Source organism: Mirounga leonina, unplaced genomic scaffold (assembly GCF_011800145.1).
Source record: "Mirounga leonina isolate KUSES-001 unplaced genomic scaffold, KU_Mleo_1.0 Mir_178, whole genome shotgun sequence".
In the NCBI taxonomy this organism is placed as follows: Eukaryota; Metazoa; Chordata; class Mammalia; order Carnivora; family Phocidae; genus Mirounga; species Mirounga leonina.
Window position 1 is genome coordinate 9,639,958 of NW_023270464.1, and position 22,787 is coordinate 9,662,744.

At 42.0% G+C, this 22,787-nt stretch overlaps 1 protein-coding gene across 6 annotated transcripts in view; it reads right to left on the reverse strand.

Moving 5' to 3' along the window:
• LRRK1 (leucine rich repeat kinase 1) overlaps nucleotides 1-22,787 on the reverse strand; it is a 121,706-nt gene that overhangs the window by 69,121 nt on the left and 29,798 nt on the right. For 5 of the 6 annotated variants that reach the window (XM_035024001.1, XM_035024003.1, XM_035024004.1 and 2 more), the window contains 3 exons: nucleotides 11,265-11,428; nucleotides 4,013-4,184; nucleotides 84-263 (listed from right to left, as the gene is read on the reverse strand). In XM_035024001.1, the coding sequence (XP_034879892.1) occupies nucleotides 84-263; nucleotides 4,013-4,184; nucleotides 11,265-11,428 (516 nt within the window). Of the gene's footprint in view, nucleotides 1-83; nucleotides 264-4,012; nucleotides 4,185-11,264; nucleotides 11,429-22,787 lie in introns of those variants that run through there. The other variant, XM_035024005.1, reaches the window with a different exon arrangement.

Sequence of the window (22,787 nt, forward strand, 5' to 3'; positions counted from 1 at the left end):
GCTAGGGGTGAGGGGGAAGACAAGGTCCCCCATCTCCAACGTGTGAGGGTTCCCATGGGTGGGGCTGACGGGGGGGGACCCACCTGACTTGATGGCCGCGTACAGGGGTAAGCGCACGATGACAGGAAACTCATTCTTCCTGACTGCGTAGCTTTCCGGGTCGGCCCCGTGCGTCAGGACGAGGAGCTTCACCAACCCCAGGTGCCCTCGCTGACAAGCCAAAGCCAGCATCCAGTTCAGCAGCCGCTGGGGGCTGCAGGGACCTGGCAGGAGATGACAGGACAAAGGGAAGGTGCCACTCAAGGGTTTTGGTTGTTCCCATTCTGCTCTCCCCTCAGACTGTCCCATTTCCAGCCGCAAGTCGCTTCTATCAAGTTGGTAGTGTTTTCTGGAATAGTCCCTCTGAATTGCATATGCCATTTTCCCACATCGTTATAAACCCACTTGCTCATCACATAATGCCACGTGAGGAAAAGCAGCATTCACAACAGCATATGCGGTTCGACTGTAACTGGATTAAAAAAAAATGCACGTGTGGAAATAAGACTAAAAGGTACTACCCCGTGTTGCAGTTATATTATCTCTGGGTAGTGGGGATTGTGACTATTCACCTCACCCCTTTCCCCATCCCCAGCCCTGACCTCATCCCCAGAGTAGCATTACATACAGGGACATGGCCTTTGGAGACCAGCAGCTTAGGGTTAAAATATTTTAGTTGTGTAATCTTTTAAAGATTTTTTTTTTAATTTTTATTTATTTGAGACAGAGAGAATGAGAGACAGAGAGCATGAGAGGGAGGAGGGTCAGAGGGAGAAGCAGACTCCCTGCCGAGCAGGGAGCCCGATGCGGGACTCGATCCAGGGACTCCAGGATCATGACCTGAGCCGAAGGCAGTCGCTTAACCAACTGAGCCACCCAGGCGCCCCTTAGCTGTGTAATCTTAAACAAATTTCTTAACTTCTCCCTAACTCAGTTTACCTATTGGTAAAATGGGACTAATAGCATGCATCCTCCCAAGTTTAATGTGAGGATTGCATGACATAATGTATGTCAAGTGCCTGGCTCAATATATTCTAACTCATTATTTGTCGTTATGTTTTTAGAGTACTAACACTTTAATGCATTTCTAAATTATCTGTGAGTACATATATTACTTTCAAAAATGAAAGAAAAAGGCTTTGATGAAAGAAATAGATCTAACTACCCAGCCTAAAACTTTGCAAATTACTCCCTGCAAGAACCACTTACTTAATTCCAAGAGGAAATAACACTTAGCACACTGAAGGAACAGGGACAATGTGGGCTGAAGTATTACAATATCTTCAAGTTCAAAGTAATGCAACATCTTTTGGATGTAGCAGCCATGGAAAAATGATCTCATCCTCCATGCTGACACTTCCAAATTGCATCATAACATTGTCTCATTTCCAGAGGCTGAGAGTCCTTAGGAACCAAAGTGCTCCCAAGCACGGAGAGAGGGACCCTCCCCTCCATGGTAGGAAATTGACTAGGAAACAGGGGTGAGGTCAGGTTGGAAGAAATGAAAATCCAGCACAGAGGGTGCCTGGCACAGTGCCTGGGCTGCAGCAGATGCTAAATAAATGTCCCTTCTTCTCCCTCTGATTACTAGAATTAACAACTGAAAGGAGGTGGTGCTCAAACAGATATTAAAAAGTGATCCCCAACTGGCTTACAGCAACAATACCTAGAGAAGAGAAATCCAGTCACCATGCTGTAACTTCTGTTGAGGTTGGATGTATACCCATCTGAGAAGGCTGTATTAGGCTATATTTCATAGCCATGATTTTAATGTGAAGAAATCAGAGCTCAGAGAGGTTTGGGAACTTGCCAAAGGTCCCACAGTTGGTAAATGACAAAGTCAAGACTTAAACCCTGCAAAGCTAAAGGATTTAGACACTTGAAACCAAAGGGTGCTCTCTTAACCATATGAAACCCCTACATGTATTTTCTGAGGCCCGAATCCAATGATACTCTGAGAGAGCCCCATTAGGGTCTCCATCTTTCTCTTCCTCCTTTGCTCCATCTCCGCTCAGCTACAGAGACCAGACATTACATAATGACGTACCTTAAATGACATCCACAACTACACAGTGATGTGCCTACCTCTGTGAGCTTCTCATCTCTCTTCTCAAACCCTCCCTTGTTCTCTAGTTGTGTCTCATACGTCTTCTGGTCTCAGACTCCTGACAGTGGCTGCCTTCCCTCCGGTTCGGGAATTCACAGGGGCACACACTGTTTTGTCCATCTCTGCACTTCCTGCAGAGTCCAGAACAATGCTCTGGACTCCTTTGGTCCTCAGTAACTCTGTCCCGAGTTGAGGTGAAGATAGGATGCCCCAGGAGCATGCTCAGGTCCAGCCAAGCTCCCTGCTCTGCAAAAGTGGGCAACCTAAGCCCTTTCCTCTCTTGTCTGCCAAGTAAACTCCTATCCACCCTGCAAAACCCAGCTCAGATGTCAGCTCCTTATGAAGACCAGACAAGACCATTCTCTATGTGTAAATACTTCACTGTGTAAATACTTCAACCTCAGCATGGTTACACTGCATGGAATTACTCCTTTCTGCTTTGATTTCTCTGCTTAACCAGGAGCTATGCAAGATCTGGGATCACCTTTTTAAAAAGTCTCCATGTCTCTCAAGTTCTGCAGAATGCCTGGTAAGGCATTAGTGAGAGACTCATATGGTGAATGCTCAATAAATGTAAACTGCACCAATTAGGTCATGAGCCAGCTGGTGCAGACACTTTGGGGCTACAACAGAGCTAATCTTGGGGATCCCTGAAGAGAGGAAGTCTGCCTTCAGGGGCACCCAGGCTCCTCCTTGCCCTCCTAGGTCTGGCTGCACCCAAACTACACCTGTGGACCATAACACGGTCCTGATTTCTATTCTCCTCATTCTCCTTCCAGACACATGAAGAAAGCACTGGCTTAGAACCAAGTCTGAGCATAAATCTACTCAAAGCACACTGTTGGACAACCCCCCGACAGGACGGCTACATAATCGGCTACAGGCCCAATGCAAAATACAAAGGTGAGCCCCTTGTTCAAAAAAATATCAAAAATTTCAAGATGGCGACAGTGGAGTGTTGAACCAAGCGTGGGCCTTCTGAGTGCAGGGCCCACACCGTTGCACACCAATGAAGCTGGCCTTGTTCAAATAAAACCCTAACTCCCAAAGACCACCGCTAAGGTAATGCCTTATGAAGAAATGAGCTACCGAGCCACAAAAAGGCACGGAGGAACTTTAAATGCATATCGTCAGGTGAAGGAAGTTAATCTAAAAAGACCACAAAATCTATGAGCTCAACTATATGACATTCTGAAAAAAGTCAAAACTACAGAGACAGTAAAAAGATCCATGGTTGCCAGGGCCGGGGGTGTGGGGGGCGCTAGGGGAAGGGAGGGATGACTCAGTGGAGCCCAGAGGACTTTGAGGGCAGTGAAACTGTTGGGTATCATACACTAACGGTGGATACATATTATACATTTGTCAAAACCCACAGAATGTACAAACACAAAGAGGGACCCCTAATGGAAACTCTGGACTTTGGTTGGTAAGAATGTCTCAGTATTGGTTCCTCAATTGTGACAAGTCTATGATACTCATACAGAATGTAAATAATGGGGGAACTTTTTGGGAGGGGAGGTATACGGGGGCTCTCTGTACTTCCACATCAACCTTTCTGAAAATCTGTAACTGTTTTAAGGATAAAATCTATTAATTTTTTTTTTAAAAAGGGACATAGATCCATATTCTTTACCAAGTAGGGTGTGAAAGAATTTACCTCCTGAGCTCAAGGGAATGAGATGTGGGATGTGGCTCGACTGTCAGTTTGATGGCCCAGATTTCTGGTTCTCCTGCTTGGTGAGAGTGTAAAGAAACAAGTATTTTGAGGGAAAGCCGCCCCCTGCCCGCCCCCACAAACATCTGTCTGTTTCCCAAGAAGGGGTGATTCCTGAGAGGTGGGCAAGGAGCTCACGTCCTGGGATTTACCTGGCAAAGACTCGAGCAACTCCTGCACAACGTCAGTGTGCCCAAAATGTGCTGCCACCACAGCTGGATTGTCATCGGTGGGCTCGGTGGGCAGCTCCACCCGTCTCTCGGTGAGAAGGTACCGGACGGTCTCCAGATCGCCATAGGCCGCCGAGATGCTCAGAAGCTGGCCCTGGTCAACACAGAGCAGGGACAGGACTTCAGTGAGATGGGTGCTGTTAGGAATGGCCCAGAGAATCAACTGGACATGCTTCACCAAGTCCACAGGCGAGCCTGGAGCTGGTACCACGTGCGGCTGTCGAGGACTTAAAATGAGGCCCATGCAAAGTGAGAGGGGCTGGAGGTGTTAAATGCCACGCAATTTCAAAGACTTAGTGCAAAGCTGTCAACTCTCTTGTCAATCATTTTTATATGGATCACACGTTGAAGTGATCTTTAGTATATTCAGATCAAATAAAATATACTAATATTTCATCTGTTTCTGTTTACTTTTTGAATGTGACTGCTAGACCATTCGATATAGATGTGGCTCCCGTTCTATTTCTTCGGGACAGCACCGCTCATGCCCTGAGCTTCATGAGGATGGAGATCACGTGAGTGTCCCCATCTGAAGCAGTATATTAATACGTGGACAAGGAACATGGAGGTTCAGAGAGGTGTCGTGACTTGCCCAAGATCACACAGCTAGAAAATGGCTCTTGACTGTACAAATGACCCTGACGTTTCATGGGCTCGCTAGGTCTGCAAAAAGAATGCTGGGTTGGCACGTACAGAGTTTGACTGCGTTACTGAAACTTTAAGTCCTCCTGAAGCTTGGCTATTTCCGATGGACTCGGGCATCCGCGGCGTTCGAGGCGGCGGATGCAGAATCGATGCACGTTGGAATGAGGCGACCTGTGCTGTGGCATTGACGGAGAACCTACTGTGTGAGGATGCCAGGGGCAATCATGACCTCCATGAGTTTACAGGTGAGTCTGGAATCTGCATGAAACAGCCACAAGCAAGCATATTTTACTCCTGATACAGGTGTATTAGGAGTCACTTTCGGGTGAGACAGGCAGGGATGGGACAACAGAATCCCAGGGATGAGAACTGATATATTAAGCTCTTATCATGTGCCAAATGCTGCATGGAACATTTTATTTGCATGGTCACACTTCATCCTGATAACAGTCTTAAGAGGACTGTATCTGTTGTTGATTAAAAAAAAAGAAAAGAGCTAGTTATTTTACCTGCAAAGCGAGTCTATTTGGGAATAGCAGAGGAACTGCAATTCAGGACAGGGAAACTATGGTGAACCATAGGCAAGTCTGGAGAACAGAGTCGGGGGGCTTGCTTTTGTAAGGGAAAGGAGGAAGCTGGGAGGGTGTTTTACTGAGTTCCTTTTGGCTGGGCTGTTGCTGGGCAAGGAGAAATTCTTCCTTCCTCCTGCTTGGGTATGGAAAGTAAGTTTCTCCTCCCTGGGGAATGCAAGGTTTGCTTCTTAAGGTGAGTGGTAATGCATGAGAACTTGCCCTGCAGGGCTTCCAGACTCCCATTATATTTATTTATTTTATTTTAAATTTTTTAATTTTTTTCAGACTCCCATTTTAAATGAGGTTTCCTTTATTTATTTTCACACTGTGTTTCCATCTTGTGGGTGAGGAGGGATGGGAGGGAGGGAGTTTACAGTCTGCAGAACTATCCAGGATTTGAACTGGGGTCTGTCTAGCCAAAGCCTAGGCTCCGTTCTGTCCAAGACTTCCCAGGAAATGTGGGACTTGGAGGGAGGTCCGGGTTGTGCAAGTGAAGTGAATGAGCTGGCCATGTGAGGTATGCATTCAATATGACCAGAAAAGAAGAACCCACTGGCCTGCCAATCTGCCCAGGGTGTGGCCCGTTAGGCCTGCCATTCCAGGAAAGCACTTGCATTAGGGAGAAAAGCCACAAGGATTGATTAAATGATTCACCACACACAACCAACAGTTGTCTAGACTCTAGTGGGTAAGAGGCTTAAAAGCCCCATCCTCACAAAGTGGTGATGCCATAAGAAGTAACCCAGAGGCCAAGAGGGACCAGAGGGCAGGAAGGGTTGGGCTGGCACCTGGCTAGAGACAGCCCAGAGGCTCCACAGCATGTAGTTATTTTCATTCAAACAGCATAGAAAAGTATAATATAAAAAGGAGGCCTCACTCCATGCCTCTCCTTCCTAACGCCCTTTTGCAAAGGAAACTGCTCTTACATAGCCTTCTAGAATGTGTTCATCCATATTGACACATGGGTAATCCCATGTGAAACCACATGTTTTCACTTCATTCATTACAACTTTTATTGGCATATAGCAACCCTACAGAAAAGAACACACATTGTGTGTTCAGTTTCATGAACTCTTACAAAGTGAACACATTCATGTGATGGACACCCAGACCAGGGACGCAAGATGATCTGTTCCCAGAAGTCCCCTTTCTGCCCCCTTCCGGTCACTGTTCTACCTGGAATAACCACTATCCTGACTTCTAACACCATTGCCAGTTTGTATATATTATTAAAGTGGAATTATACTTCACTTACTGTTAAATTTAAGTTAAATTTTTTTTTTTTTTTACTTTTTGCTCTGAAATGGAGATTCATAGGAAGTCACAAAGACATTCCTGAGGGGCATCCGTGTTTCCGTAACTCTGTTTCCCCCAACGGTGACAGCTTACACAATGTAGTTCAAGATCAAAACCAGTAATCTGACATTAGTATAATGTGGGTATATCATTCTGCCATTTTGTCACATGTATATACATTTGTGTGATCACCACCATGATCAAGATGCAGAATTCCTCCATTGCGAGATCAGTCTCTCTTGAACCCCCCCTTTATAGTTACATTCACTCTACTGCCCTCCACCATGACTAACCCCAGAAACCATGAATCTCTCTTCTATCTCTATAATTTCGTCTTTTTGAGAATGTTATACAAGTGGGATCATACAGAATGTGACCTTTTGAGACTGTTTTTTTTTAAATCTCCTGCTCAACATAATGCCCTTGAGATCCATCTGAGTGGTGGTATATTTCAAAGAGTTTCTTTATTTTTTAAAATTTAAATTCAATTAATTAACATATAGTGTATTATTAGTTTCAGAGATAGCATCCAGTGATTCATCAGTGTTATATAACACCCAGTGCTCATTACATCATGTGCCCTCCTTAATGTCCATCACCCAGTTACCCCACCCCCCTACCCTCCACCCCTCCAGCAACCCTCAGTTTGTTTCCTATGATTAAAAGCCTCTTATGGTTTGTCTCTCTCTCTGATTGTCTTGTTTTATTTTTTCCTCCCTTCCCCTGTGATCCTGTTTTGTTTCTCACATTCCACGTATGAGTGAGATCACATGATAATTATCTTCCTTTGATTGACTTATCTTGCTTAGCATAATACCCTCTAGTTCCATCCACATCATTGCAAATGGCAAGATTTCAGGGTTTTTTGATGGCTGAGTAGTATTCCATTGTATATACATACTACATCTTTATCCATTCATCTGTAGATGGACATCTGGTCCCTTTCCATAGTTTGGCTATTGTGGACATTGTTGCTATAAACATTGGGGTGTGGGACCACTACATTTTATCTTTGGGGTATATCCCTAGTAGTGCAATTGCTGGGTCATAGGTTAGTTCTATTTTAAACTTTTTGAGGAACCTCCATACTGTTTTCCAGAGTAGCTACACCAGCTTGCATTCCCACCAACAGTGTAGGAGGGTTCCCCTTTCTCAAAGAATTTTATAATGCTTAGTATTATATTTATATTTGTAGTACATATTATGTATTTTATATATTTACAATTTATATCTATATTATATTATATTCCATTGTATGTTCAACCATTCATCTGCTAAGAATTTTATGCTTGCCTTACTGCACTGCCCAGAACTTCCAGTAATATACTGACTATAATTATGTATAATTATTCTCAAATTAAACTGCTAGTATTATATTGAGAGTAGATATCCTTGCCTTATTCCTGATGTTAGGGGTAAAGCGGTCTTTCACCATCAAGTATAAAGTTAGTTGTAGGTTTCTGTAGCTATTCATCAGGTTAAGGGAGTTCCCCTCTATTCTTAATTTTCTAAGAGTTTCTATCATGAGGGTATTAAATTTAGTCAAATGGTTTTTCTGCATCAACTGATACGATGATGTGATTTTTCTTCTTCAGTTTATGGCTTAATCCATTCAAACTGCTATAACAAAATACCAAAGACTAAGTGGCATAAAAACAACAAAAATTTATTTCTTACAGTTTTGAGGCTGGAAGTCTGAGATTTGGGGTGCTGGCCTGGTCAGGTGAGGGCCTTCTTCCTGATGGCTGATCTTTTGTTGTATCCTCATGTGGCAGAATAAGGCTAGGGAGCTTTATGGGATCTTTTATAAGAGCACTAACCCCTTTCATGAGAGCTCCAGCCATATGACCTAATCACCTTCCAAAGACCCCAGCTCCAAACATCATCACATTATTCAACATACGCATTTTGGGGGGACACCAACATTCAGTCTGTAGCAGTCTATTAATAATGGAGGACTATATTGATTGATTACTGAGTACTGAACCAGTCTTGTATCTCTGGGATAAATCCCATTTGGTCATGGTGTATAACTCTTTTTATATATGGCTGAAATCTATTTGTAATATGTTAAGATTTTTTGCATCTATATTCATGATGGACAGTGGTCAGAACTTTTCTTTTTTGTACTGTCTTTGTCTGGTTTGGGTATCAGGTAGATTGGACTCATAGAAGTGTTGGGAAGTGTCTGTAGAGTTGGTATTAATTCTTCTTTAAACATTGGGTAGAATTCTCCCACGAAACCATCTGGGTCTGTGGATTTCTTTTTAGGAGGTTTTAAATTATAAGTTGAATTTCCTTAATAGTTAAAGGGCTATTAGAATTATGTATTTTATATTGGATGTGTTATAGTTTCTATTTTTCCAGGATTGGTCCATTTCATCTAAGTTGTCAAATTTATGTGAGTAAAGTTGTTCATATTGTTCCCTTACAATCCTTTCGATATTTGCAGGGTATGTACTGATATTCCCTATTTCCTTCCTGATATTAGTGATTTTTCTCTTTTCTCTTTGTTAGTTTTACCAGAAGTTTGTCAATTTTGTTGATCTTTTCAAAAACAGTATCTTTTGTTTCATTGATTTTCTCTATTGTTTTTCTGTTTAAATTTCATTAATTTTCTACTCTTATTTTTGGCATTTCCTTTCTCCCACTTGCTTTGGATTTATTTTGCACTTCTTGTAGTTCCTTTAGGTGGAAGTTTGGATTATTACTTTGAGACTTTTCTTCTTTTTTAATGTAAGTATTTAGTGCTATAAATTTCCTTCTCAGCACTGGTTTAGCTGCATCCCACAAATTTTGACATACATTTTCATTTTCATTTAGTTCAATGTATTTTTTAAATTTCCCTTGAGACCTTCTTTTTGACCCATGGATTATTTAAAAGTTTGTGGTTAGTTTCCAGGTGCTTGGGATTTTCCTATTAGCTTTTTGTTATTAATTTCCAATTTGATTCCTCTGAAGTTAGAGAACATATTCTGTCTGATTTTAATTCTTTTAAATGTGCTGAGGTTTATCTTATGGCCTAGGATATGCAGTCTATCTTGAGATATGTTTTGTGGACACTTGAAAAGAATGCATTCTGCTGTTGTGTGGAATGTTTCATAAATTTCAGTTCAATTCTGTTGGTTGATGGTGTTGTTAAGTTCTGTATCCTTGCTGATTTTCTGCCTGGTTGTTCTATCACTTGTTGAGAGAGGGTATCAAACTTTCCAACTATTATTGTGGATTTATCTAGTTTTCCTTTCTGTTATATCAGTTTTTGTTTCACTATTTTGCAAGCTCTGTTGTTTGGTTCATGTGCATTTAGGATTGCTATGTCTTCTTGGTGGACTGACCCCTTCATCATTATGAAATATCCTCCCTGTCCATGGTAATTTCCTTTACTCTGAAGTCTACTTTACCTGATATTTAGCCACTCCTTCTTTCTTCTGATTAATATTTGCATGGTATATCTTTTTCTATCCATTTACTTTCAACCTACATATAGCCTATTTGAAGTGAGTTTCTCATAGGCAGCATATACTTGCTCATGTTTTCTTTCTTTTTTTTGTTGTTGTTGCTCATGTTTTTTAAATCTACTCTGGAATCTCTTTAAGTTTATGTATTTGGACTATTTATGTTAATATAGTTATTTGTATATTAAACCTAAGTCTGTCATGAAATTTTTTGTTTCATTTTCTGTTTGCTCCGTCTTTGATTTTTTCCCCTGCCTTCCTGTGGTTTCTGAGACATTTTTAAAATTCCATTTTGGGGGCACCTGGGTGGCTCAGTCGTTAAGCATCTGTCTTTGGCTCAGGTCATGATCCCAGGGTCCTGGGATCAAGCCCCACATCGGGCTCCTTGCTCAGTGGGAAGCCTGCTTCTCCCTCTCCCACTTGTGTTCCCTCTCTCACTGTGTCTCTCTCTGTCAAATAAATAAATAAAATCTTTAAAAAAATAAAATAAAATAAAATTTCATTTTGATTGGTCAATAGTGTTTTGGAGTGTATCTCTTTGTATTGTTTTTAAAGTGGTTGCTCTAGGTATGACATACATGGCTTAACAAAGTCTACTGGTTTCAATGTTTTATCAATTAAAGTGAAGTGTAAAAACCTTTCTTCTTTTACAGCACATACAGAATTTATAATCAGATGGAAAATGCTTGATATAATATTATGTAAGACTAAGCAGCATGCAAATATATATATCCAATATGACTCTATCTATATTAGAAACAACACATGCACAGATCAGCAGACGGAGAGAAAATATAACGAAATTGTTAAGTGGGACTGTTTGGATGCATTAAGAATATGGTTACTTTCTTTTTCTCTTCCTCTCTACTTTTACATATTTCTAAGTTTTCTTTTTTTGAGCATGTGCTATTTTTATAATGGAAGAGAAACGTAAAAGAATACAGTAACCTGAACCTTCAGATCGGCCTTTTGTTGTTCACATTTCAGTTATGCCTCCCCTGTCCTCTGGGAAGGTGAAAGGGTTTGCGTAGATGGTGGCAGGTTGAGAAGTTGGCTTGAAAGGACCAGAACCCATGAGTTTACATGTGAAATGAGGTAAAAAAAATCCCCATTATGATTATGATGATAACAAGGAGATAATCTGAATGGTAACCTTCATCCAGGCCAGGTCCCCAGTCTGGCTGGAGGAGCCAGCATCAACCCTACCTTCTCCAGATGGGACGTGCTCTCATCACAAGCCTCTCTGAGCAGGTGCCGGGCCCTGCTGGGGTTTCCTTGCTTGTATGCAGCATGAATGCCTTCTGTCCCAGGGCACTGTGCTGTGGGGTCACCGCCTGGTGTGGACGGTTTGCTGCCCATGTCCTCAGCACCTGGGTAGACAGAAGCACACACACAATGTCACCATCACTTGCCAGGGCTGCTCATGGGGACCACTGGAAAGGAGAGCAGGATGTGCTCTCTAGGACATAAATGTGAGGATTCAGGTGGCCCTGAAATAATGCCAGTGTCACCAAGGACAGCAGACCCCGGGACCAGCAGCCCTGGGGGAGGGACTTCCTGTGTGGGGCTGGTGCTCAGCCAGGCTGTCTCTGCAGCCACACCCTGCCGTAGTGGAGGGGGTCCAGGACACCTAGGGCCGCTGTCTGGCTGGGAACAGCCAGGCTGATCTCATTGACAGCAACAGAAAAGCCAGGGCTTTGGTGACATAGCGGATGGTCCAGCCAAACTGTCCCCCTGCTGTTTCCCTCATGGGGACTTAGTATCTAGTGGTAGAAGAAAGAAAGGCCTAATACTAGGGATTTGGAAATCTATCCCCTCTCTGCCTAGAAAACCCCACTAAGGGCATGGGATTTAGAATCAGCAGCCCTCATCCATACCTGCCCTTGCACAAATATGCCACAATTTGATCTTGGCAGTCCCCTAAAACTCTGGGCCTTGGGATACCCTTGGACCACTGATGTGACTGGTCCAGGGTATCCCTAAGAAATCGCGTGACTCTGCCATTCTGGTTATCTGAAATATTCCATTCTGGTTATCTGAAATGTGGCTCAGCCATCAGCCAGTATCTTGCTGTTCTCTAATAGTGGACACTGGCTGTCCTGGGTGGAAGACGGTCCAGGCTGCTCCAGGACAACTGAGGACCTGGTGCTACTTAGGAGGAGTGGTCAGCTTTGCAGGAGGCCATGACGCAGCAATGCTGGGGCATCCACTGAGCAGCTGTGATAGGCCGAGCACTGTACTGGGTGCTGAAGATGCAGACATAAAGGAAGTCAGCTCCTACCCTCACTGAGCTCTCCCCTTAGAACAGGGGTTTTGTGGACCCTGTGGCTGATAAACAGGTTTCAGAGGTTGCCTGAACATCCTAAGTTGGACACAAAGCTGTGTGAGCATGTGTGCGCATGTGTGCGCATGTGTACATTTTTTCTGAGGAGAAAAGTCAAGGCTTCTACCAGATTTCCAAATGTGTAAGTGAACCAGAGTTAAAAGTTTTACCTCTATAAATGCTACTTAAAAGACTGCAAAGAATGAGGAGTTATGTTCTGATTGTGTTGAGTGAAATAGGGAGATTTTCCAACCATCCTTGGCCAAGTCCACACAGTCAGTAAAAGGCAAACCTGAACAGAAGTTTGGTCCCCTAGCTCTCAGGCTGGGGTGAACCCCCTCCATCTCTCTGTTGCCTCTTTGAAGACATGAATAAAAAAGAAGCTTCTTCTCATGTGAAAATAATGCTGAGAAAGGTTGGTTTCCAAATATTCTTATCACAGAAGTGAATCACACTATAGCAGCTAACTTTAGGAAAATTAAAAAAAATTATTTATTTACAATAGCATAAAACTACATGCTTAGAAACAAATTTAACAAAAGATGGGAAGACCCATATAAATGTAAAGACATCCCATGTTCATGGATTAGAAGAATCAATATTTGCAACATGTCAATGCTTCCCAGTTTTATCTATAGGTTCAATAAAATCCCAACCATAATTCTCATAGGCTTTTAGGGGATAGAAATTAACAATCTAGGGGTGCCTTCGTGGCTCAGTCAGTTAAGCGTCTGCCTTCGGCCAGGTCATGATCCCAGGGTCCTGGGATTGAATCCCACATTGGGCTCCCTGCTCAGTGGGGAGTCTGCTTCTCCCTCTCTCCCCTGTTTGTGCTCTATTTCTTGCTATCTCTCTCTCTCTCAAATAAATAAATAAAATCTTTTAATTAAAAAAAGGAATTAACAATCTGATCTTCAAGTCTGTATGGAAATTCAAAGGATTTTAAATATCCCAAGTAATCTTGAAAAAGAAGACAACTGGAAGATGTACACCACCTGATTTCAAGACTTACTATAAAGCTACAGTAATCAGGGGGCACCTGGGTGACTCGGTGGGTTAAGTGTCCAACTCTTGATTTCAGCTCAGGTCATGATCTCAGAGTTGTGGGATCGAGCCCCACATCAGACTCTGCACTGGGTGTGGAGCTTGACTGGGATTCTTTCTCTCCTCTCCCTCTGCCCCTCCCCACTTACGCTCTCTTTCTCTTTAAAAAAAAAAAAAAAAAGCTACAGTAATCAAGACATTGTGGTACCAGTAGAGACAGATAAATCCATGGGACAGCATAGAGAGTTGAGAAATACACCCATACTTGTAATACTTGTATATCCAATCGGTTTTTGACAAGAGTGACAAAGCAATATGATGAGAAAAGCAGTCTTTTCAACAAATGGCGCTGGAACAGCTAGACATCTACAATGAATAAAAAGAAACCCAGACTCCCACTTCGTACCACACACAAGCATTAACCTGAGATGGATCATGGACCTAGCATAATGTTTAAAATTAAGGAACTTCTAGAGAAAATACATGAGAATATCTTTATGCCTTGAGAGTAAGCAAAGGTTTCTTAGATGGGACACAGGAAACAATAACTATGAAAGGAAAACTTGCTAAGTTAGACTTCACCAAAAATTTCTACTCATCAAAAGATTGATCTACCATTTAAAAATGAAAAAGCAAGTTAGATACTGGAAGAAAATATTTATAAAACATAACCCCCCACCCCCAAAAAGGAGAGAATGGTATCCAAAATACACAAAGGACTCCTATAACTCAGTAATAAAGGACAGTCCAATTAAAAATGGGTAAAGATTGGAACAGCAGAAGATATTAAAAATGCTCAATACCGGGGCACCTGGGTGGTTCAGATGGTTAAGCGTCTGCCTTCGGCTCAGGTCATGATTCCAGGATCCTAGGATCGAGCCCCACATCGGGCTCCTGGCTCAGTGGGGAGCCTGCTTCTCCCTTTTCCTCTGCCTCTCCCCCTGCTCCTGCTCTCTCTCTCTCTCTCTGTATCTCTGTGTCTCAAATGAATAAATAAAATCTTTAAAAAAATGCTCAATATCATTAGTCATCAGGGAGATGTAAATTAAAACCAGAAGGAGACACCAGTCTACTCCCAGCAGAATTACTAAAATTTAAAAAGACTTACAGTACTTGGTGAGGATACGGAGCAACCAGAACACTCATATCTCATTGGTTGGAGTGTAAAATGGTATAACCATTTGGAAATAAGTCTGGTGGTTTCTTATAAAACTAAATATACAGCTACCCTATGATCCAGCAAGTCTATTCTCAGATATTTACCCAAGAGAAATAGGTCTAAAAAACTTATCCAAGAATGTTAATAGCAGTTTCATTCATAGTATCTCCAAATTGTAAATAGCACAAGTGTCCATCAACAGAAAAACAGATTAACAACTACTGTGGTTTAGTAACTATTCAGCAATAAAAAGGAATAAACTACTGATCCATGAAATGAGAGACAGGAAATCTCAAAACATAATGCTGAGTGAAAGAATGATTGCACAAGATGACTCCGTTTATATGCTGTTCTAATCTAATCGATGGGTGGGGGAAAAAAATCAGTATAGTTCTTCCTGGAGGCAGGGACAGGCATGAAGTTTACTAGGGAAGGGGCATGAGGAAACTGATGTTTTTTTTCATTACATTGGTGTTATTTGTCAAAACTTATCAAATGGTCTAATGAAGAGTTGTGCATTTTGCTCTATACGGATTTTATCCCCAAATGCTATAAACAATATTGAACTGTAGCCAATAATATGAATGCCGAAGATTTTGAGGGTGAAGTATATAGACCCTTCTTTGAAATGCACTGTTGACGGATGAATAGAGGGATGGACAGATGGATAGAATGTGAGAGAGCAATTTTAGAAAATGTTAATGGTAGACTTTAGGTGGTGGGTAATGGATGTATATGGTTCGATTCTTTCAACTTTATGTTTCAAATTTTTAGTAAGAAAATGTAGAGAGAAGTGAATCAAAATATCATACCCTAAACGCAGGGCCCACCATATGGCATCCTGAATGAGATCCACCAACAGGGCAGAAAAAAAAAATCCTGCTCTATAGAAAGGCAAAGACAATCTGCTTACAGTAAAGGCCCTTGAAACCGTTCAGGGTCTTTACAGCTCATTCTAAGCCATGACTTTCACTATTTCAAAGGCAACCGTTCTGAAAATCCATGTAAGTGGATAAAGCATCACACACGCTCTGCATCATTCCCGAAACACCAAAGCAAGATTGCTGTGTCTGAGTGGAGATTACTGGGGTTTTTTTTGGCTGTGTATTTTTTGCAAAGAGGAATCAGAAAACGGCTTAGTGTGTAAGTGGTTGCACTTGTGAGTAAGGCAGCTTCGCTCCCCATCACACGCTAACAGTCCCATTAATTATTTACTGTCAGAGACCCTAGGACATCGGAGAGCTGGCTGGAAGGAGAAAGGCATTGGCAGGTTTCGAGAAGAGGGTAGAATCAACAGCAGCAGCATCCATCAGAAGAGACACTTAATTATGTCATCGCTCATCTTTCAAAATTAAACAAATATTTCCCTTATCTCTGTAAAATACAAGCATGTGTGTGTGTGTGTGTGTACAAGCAAGTATGAAGTGACCTCTTCTGTTTACTGTAGGAACGTAAATAAAAACAGTTCACCTTCAGTCCCAGTTAAGTGACACTGAGAAGGCAGAACCTAGGGATTAGGGTGCATGTCAATTTACAAGGCGGGGGGCGCCTGGGTGGCTCAGTTGGTTAAGTGTCAGCCTTCGGCTCAGGTCATGATCCCGGGGTCCTGGGATCGAGCCCCTCGTAGGGCTCCCTGCTCAGTGGGGAGCCTACTTCTCCCTTTCCCTCTGCCTCCTGCTCTGCCTACTTGTGCTCTCTGTCAAATAAATAAATAAAATCTTTAAAAAAAAATTACAAGGGGGATTTTACTTTAACTTGACTTTTAAATAATGCAGCATATGTGCGGTAAATGATGTAATCAGAACCAAGACTCTGCTCGATTCTATTTATATATTTTTTAATATAGTGGTGTTTTCAGTTTTGGATCTGATTTTCTTAGGTTGCATGGACAACGCATGTCCACCGTCACTGATGCTGAGAGCTGGGGATTCTAGTGCAATCAAATTGTTGGGAGGACATTATGGGGAAAGATCCACTAATGCACATACATTTAATTTAATCTGCCAACTCCTTTTAATTTCCTGAAATTACAAAGAGAAGGGTTAACATGTATTTACATTGAAAGAAAAAAGACCACAATGCCAATAGTTAGTATTAAGGATGGGCTGGCGTAGAATTAATAATGGAATTAGAAAAGATTTTTATTCTTTATTTTTCAAGTCCCCCATAATGGAATTAAATGAGTGTTTTATTTTAAACTTTAAAGAGATTACACAAGTAATAAAAGAACACATTCTCACTGAAAAAAAAATACAGAACTACATCATATAAAAAGCAGAAACCTCTCCTCCCCACCATCAGACACCTTTTCTTAGAGGTAAATATTTACTTTTATAGTACTTTTCCCCCAAATACTACAGTTTTGTAGTTGACAACTGGTGACCTCTGATTTAAACTTAAAGTGGAGGGATGTATTTACTTCAAGCGAGATTATTCAGAGATTTGTGCTTATTTATCAACCATTGTCCATATTTTATTCCTGTACACAGTAAAATATGACAGTTCTCAATATTTTCCTCCTATGCTGTAAAATTCATATTAAAAATATAAACACTCAAAATGTATTGTATTTCAATACAATATTAATGTACCAAATAAGCCAACTAGAACCAGTAGGAAAACAATCGTAGAACATTAGAATGACTCAGCTTCAAATTTAAAAAATTCATTTTAGTTCCCATTACAATGTCATTATTTTCTTATATAGCAGCGAACATTCCATATATATATAGATACACATCTATATGTGCATCTCGCTTGCTTTTAATGCAAAATATGCTTAATGAAGTAAGTTACCAAGTAAAGGAGCAGAAGGGAAAACCAAGAGCACAATTTTTTTTTTTTTTTTTTTTTGGTGGTGTGACTTGTTTGATTTTAGGAGTCAGTTTATTAGAAGTAGGAGCTAGTGAGGGGAGACTGCAAATATAGTGGATGGCTAGGGTTATGGATTCAGCCCATGTAGAATTATTAAGACAAGAAACATCTACAGTAAGCGGGGTGAGGCGATAAGTGGACAACACATTCGTGGCTGGTGACAAATGTTAATATATACACAGCCTGGTATTTAACTATGCTGGACCTGGACACTAATTAAAGTTCATTATGTGAAGAAGTACTGGGTTAAAACAATATTTAAAAGCCTGTGCAATGAGAACATTATTTAGTCCTCAATAATCACTTTCAACTTAATATTCTATTTATAAAGAAATACTTTTAGTAACACTGTATGTGTTCTAGATTTGGCCATTTCGAGGAGAAATGGGTTTGGTTGCCAATGACTTGGTATCTAAATACCGTTTCTGTAATTCAGGTTTTAGGAATACAGAGTATTTTGACTACAGAAAAACTAATGGAAATTATTCTCTTCTTTAGGGGAAACGGTAAAATAGAATTCCATGAATATTATAGTGATGTCCACCGTAAAACCCATGTCCCTTGCATGAATAGATCCTTCATGTGGATGTCCCCCCTCTTAAAGAGAGTCCTCCTTTGTTTGTCAGTTCGGAATCTGTTCTGTTCTTATATCCTTTTTGTTGTTGCTCTGTCCTTATACCCTAAGGAGAGTCCTACCTTTTCTTCTAGAATGGTATTTGGTAAGTCATCTCTCCCAACCCAAAAATCAGAACAAAATTCTCTCTCTACTGTTTTTTTCCTACAAATCTAGGACAATGGAGAGGCAATATGAGAGTGACTTTAATTCTGTAAGTTCTAAATTTTGGCCTCTCATATATATATAAAGTCATACGATTATATATTATATATAATTATATTAATATTATATAATTATGTTATAATTATATATATTATATTACAGACATATATAATACATATTATATTTAATTCTCTCTTTCCCACCGAAGAAAACACGTATGATGGAATGAGAATGTTGTCTGTCAATTCAAAATCTGTTGCATCCTCTGCATATCCTAGAAAAGACACTCACATTTTACTTGCACATCCATGAATTTTTTTTACTATGTTCATCTCTATCATTAGAGTAGCAAAAAGTAAAAACATAGCACTAGAACAGACCCCTAGTTCACAACAAAGCAAACAAAAGTAAACTTTAGGATGCTACTGACCTGGTCATAACTGCTTAAAGACCATCCTCCACCGAGTCCCTGTGCAGCCAGAGCACGGGGGCAGGGGTCGTCCCTCCCCGGAGGGGATACCCTCCTGGCCCTGCAGGGGCTCACCTGCTGTAGCCCCAGGTTCACCAGCCTTCAGCTGGAAGGATGCTTCTTTCTTTGCAGCTATCACTCTGGGATTTTAGCCTCAGTAAGCAGTTTTCATCTCTGGGTCGAATTACGGTGAAATCCAACCCTTTATTTATTCGGGGAAGAGGCAGAGGCTGGGGGGCTGTGGAGGACGACATGACCCCCAGGGTGACCCCCAGTGATAATTCCTCACCAGCTGCAGATGGCCGGGGCTCAGCCCCATCACGCGGGGCCACTTGGATCGACCAGCATCAGAAAAGAAAGCGCAGGGAGCGAGGGCATCCTGGCTCATGGCTCATGTAGAACAGCGCTCAGCTCCGGCAATGAGGCTGAGTGCTTCTCATATCTCAGAGCCTCGCAGCAGACACACAACTTCTCTGTGGATCGTCTCACCAAATGGATTTTTGTTAATAGAAGGGGGATGTGCAGTTATATATACAAACAGCTCACCCAAGGGAAAATCGCAAGTAAAAGTGCTATTTTCTTTAGAAATTTTAAAAAATACAATTAAGCGTAAGATGCCCTGGTATGCCCACCTGGCACAGTGAAAAATTTAAGGAATTCTAACCTTCATTGCTGGCTAGAGTGTGGTGACATTTGTCATTGTGGGAGGCCGGGCAAATTGTATGGCTGTTCCAGAAAGCAATAGGACATTACTATATTAACAAGACCCCATTCTCCGAGGAATTTATCTGAAGAAATAACGGGGCACACCCAGAAAGATCCACTCCTAAGGTATGACACCGCCCTGCCGAGAAGAACCCGCTAACCACGTAAATGGCCAATATCAGGGAATTAGGGAATGGCTTATGGTAAAGGCAATGTCTAGCTGCCCAATAGTGACTGGTGCTCGATTTTTGTCCTTTAATCTAATGCTCACAGCAACACTCTGAGTAGGTGTTATGGCTGCCATTTTACAGATGAGGGAGGCCAGGATGCAGACTTTGTTCATGGTGATGGAGCTGGCTGGGAGCTGGGCAACAGCAGAAACAGGTCCTTCTGACCCCAGAGCTCAGAATTACTCCGCTTTCCAATTTAATGCCTGTTACGGATTGCATATTTGGGTACCCTCAAAATTCATGTTTTAACCCTGACACCCAGGGTGCTGGTATTAGGAGGCGGGGCCTTTGGGAGGTCACTGGGTCATGAAGATGGAGCCCCCCCACAGTGGGATTAATGACCACATAGAAGAGACACAAGAGAGCTTACTTCGAGGCTCTCTGCCTAGTGAGGATCCAATAAGAAGATGCTGTCTGCACACCAGGAAGTGGGCCCTCACCACCGACAGAATCATCTGGCACCTTGACCTTGGACTTCTAGCCTCCAGAACTATGCGAAATGGGTGTCTGTTGTCTAAGCCACCCAGACTGTGGCAATTTGTTACGGCAGCTGGAGCTGACTTTTCAAATACTGCCTCAAGGTAGTTCAAAATGAGCAACTACCATGCAGCCGTTACAACAGATAATAATGAAGACTAAGAATGAAAAATGCTTCCATAACGTTAACCTAAGAGTGTAGGATATGGGGCCCAGACTGAAGCATCATGGGAAAATACCTAACAGAACACTGGGTGACACCATTTGAAAATATGCAAAGTAACAGAATTTACTCCAGGTTGGTAGATTATATGGGATTAAAGTGCTTTGAAAGAAAGGTTTCTAATGTGTAGAGTCTATTATTTTCGTTTATAAAAATTGAGTCTGTCTCTCCCTCTGTTTAGAAAGAAAGCCTGAAGAGCACACATATGTGACCTGCCTTCAGCAGGTGCAATGAATGGAGATGTTTTCTTTTATTTGGGTTTTTCTGTCTTTTCCAATATTTTTTTTCCCTCACCAAGTGTGCATTGACTTTGAAATGAAGAAAAAGAAATTACAAGATGAAAGATACCCAGCCCAAATTTGACTACTTTCACCCTGGCTTCATGAACTAGTTCTTTGATGGCCTTATCTAAACTGAAGGAACCGACAGCTGGAGAAACCAATTGTTTCAGTTCTGGGAAAAGCCAGAGAACAAGAAAATCTCTTGGGACAATAATCTGCAAGCACGTCACAGATTTTGAAAGATAAAATAAAATGGTCTAGTAATAATAATAATAATATTTAGTATGCCAGTAATTGGTGCCATTTATTGAGTTCTGCCTGATGAGGTAAGAAATGATGACACCACCCTCCATGAGGTGACCAGTGCTCTGAGGCGTCAGAGAAGCTCCCCCTACTCAGCTCCCAACAGCAGAGCTAGGACTTGGACCCTTCCCCAACACCTGCCACCAAAATCCGACCCCTAACGCCTCAGGCTGTGTACTCCCAGCCAAACATATCATGCTTATCTGGAACATAATGTGCTTGGCAAACACATAGGAACTAAAAGGTGAGATGATCCTATCTCATTAGATGCAAAAACCAGAGAGGAAATGATGGAAGTCAACTCCTCCATGAATTTTCTGGGACAGCGGAAGAGAAATACAGAGCTACAAAGATGAATTCTTTCCAAAAAAAAAAAAAAAAGATGAATTCTTTCCTGCACTTAGTTCCTCTTCCAAAAATTCACTTATTTATTGCTCATTCATTCTAGAAATATCATACACCCAGTATATGCTGAGCTAGACCCTTGGGACACAGCTTGATGAAACAGAAGGAAGAGGTAGCATGTGAGGCTATCTTCTTCCCAGATTTTAAACATCTACCACAGAAACCATGCTCAAGAGACTGCCCTGGTAAAGAAAGAGGAACCATCCTTCTGGGGAAATAAGAATCACAGAAGTAAAACAGTTCCTTTATTTAATACTCAAATATAAAACAGCACAATCTGAAGACAGAAAAAGCAATCAGTCACACCGTGGGGAGGGGATTGTGTTTATAAACACGGAGGGTGAAGACCACCCTTTGTCACACCAGTCCGGCTTCTGGGGAACTGATTTCCAAGGGAATAATTCTATGCATTTAAAAACACGATGCAAAAAAAAAAAAATGCATTAAGATGCTGATTGCAGTACCGCTTCGTGGGGCAAAGAAGGGTGGCTATGCCAAGGACCTAATGCATTATAAATGCTTACGGTGATGAGCACACGGAGGGACACCGCAGCACCAACAGACTGACAGGAAGGAAAGACTCCAAGACGATAACACTGGTTTTTCTGACGTGGAATTTGAGGCGACCCCTTCCCTTTGCTCCATTTTCCAGTTACTTCTGGTACTGCTGTCATGGAAAAGTGGTTTTTAAAAATACACTTTTCAGGTTAGCAAAGTAGAACTTCTGGCTGAATCCACCTTCCTCTTAGCAAAGATGGCGCAAGGGAAGAGAGAAAAGATCTCAACCTAGAGGGAAGTGAAGCATGGGGCACCCAGATTTTTCCAGTGGCATCCCAAGAACCATGAACTATGCTAGAACGTGGTGATGGAAGTGCCATTCAACTCAGATGATAAGACTTGGGTTCAAGTCCTAGCTTGGTTGCTTAATGGCTGCATGGTCTTGGCAAGGATTTATGTCCGAATCTTGTCACCTCTTGTAAAAACAACAAAAAGACACATTAAAAAACTACTGCAAAATTCATGACCCCTCCCCCCCAAAAAGATGAGCATACAAATAGGGATTATTTGCAGGGAGCCTACCTTCTTCCTCCCCCTTCCCTTCCCTACACTGAAGTCTCCTTCCCACCGTGGACCCCAGGCTCCCTCAGCCTTCACTCCGGTGTGTCTCCCACCTGGAAGGAGGCCCACCCCTTCACCATTTATCAAAATTCTCCTCCTGCTTCTAGGCTCAGCACAGATGCTACTCCCGAAGGAAGACCTGGGGGGTGCGCTCTCCATGGGCTCCCTTCTCCTTCTTCTTCCTGGCCAGGACCATCCTCTTGTGAGGTGTCTGTCCCCCTCCTTTCTGCCCAGTAGTGCTGCAGCCTGGGCCCTACTTCCTCAGAGTCACGTGGGCCTTGCATTGTGCCATGCACACAGTAGGTGCTCATTCAGAGTCACGTGGGCCTCGCACTGTGC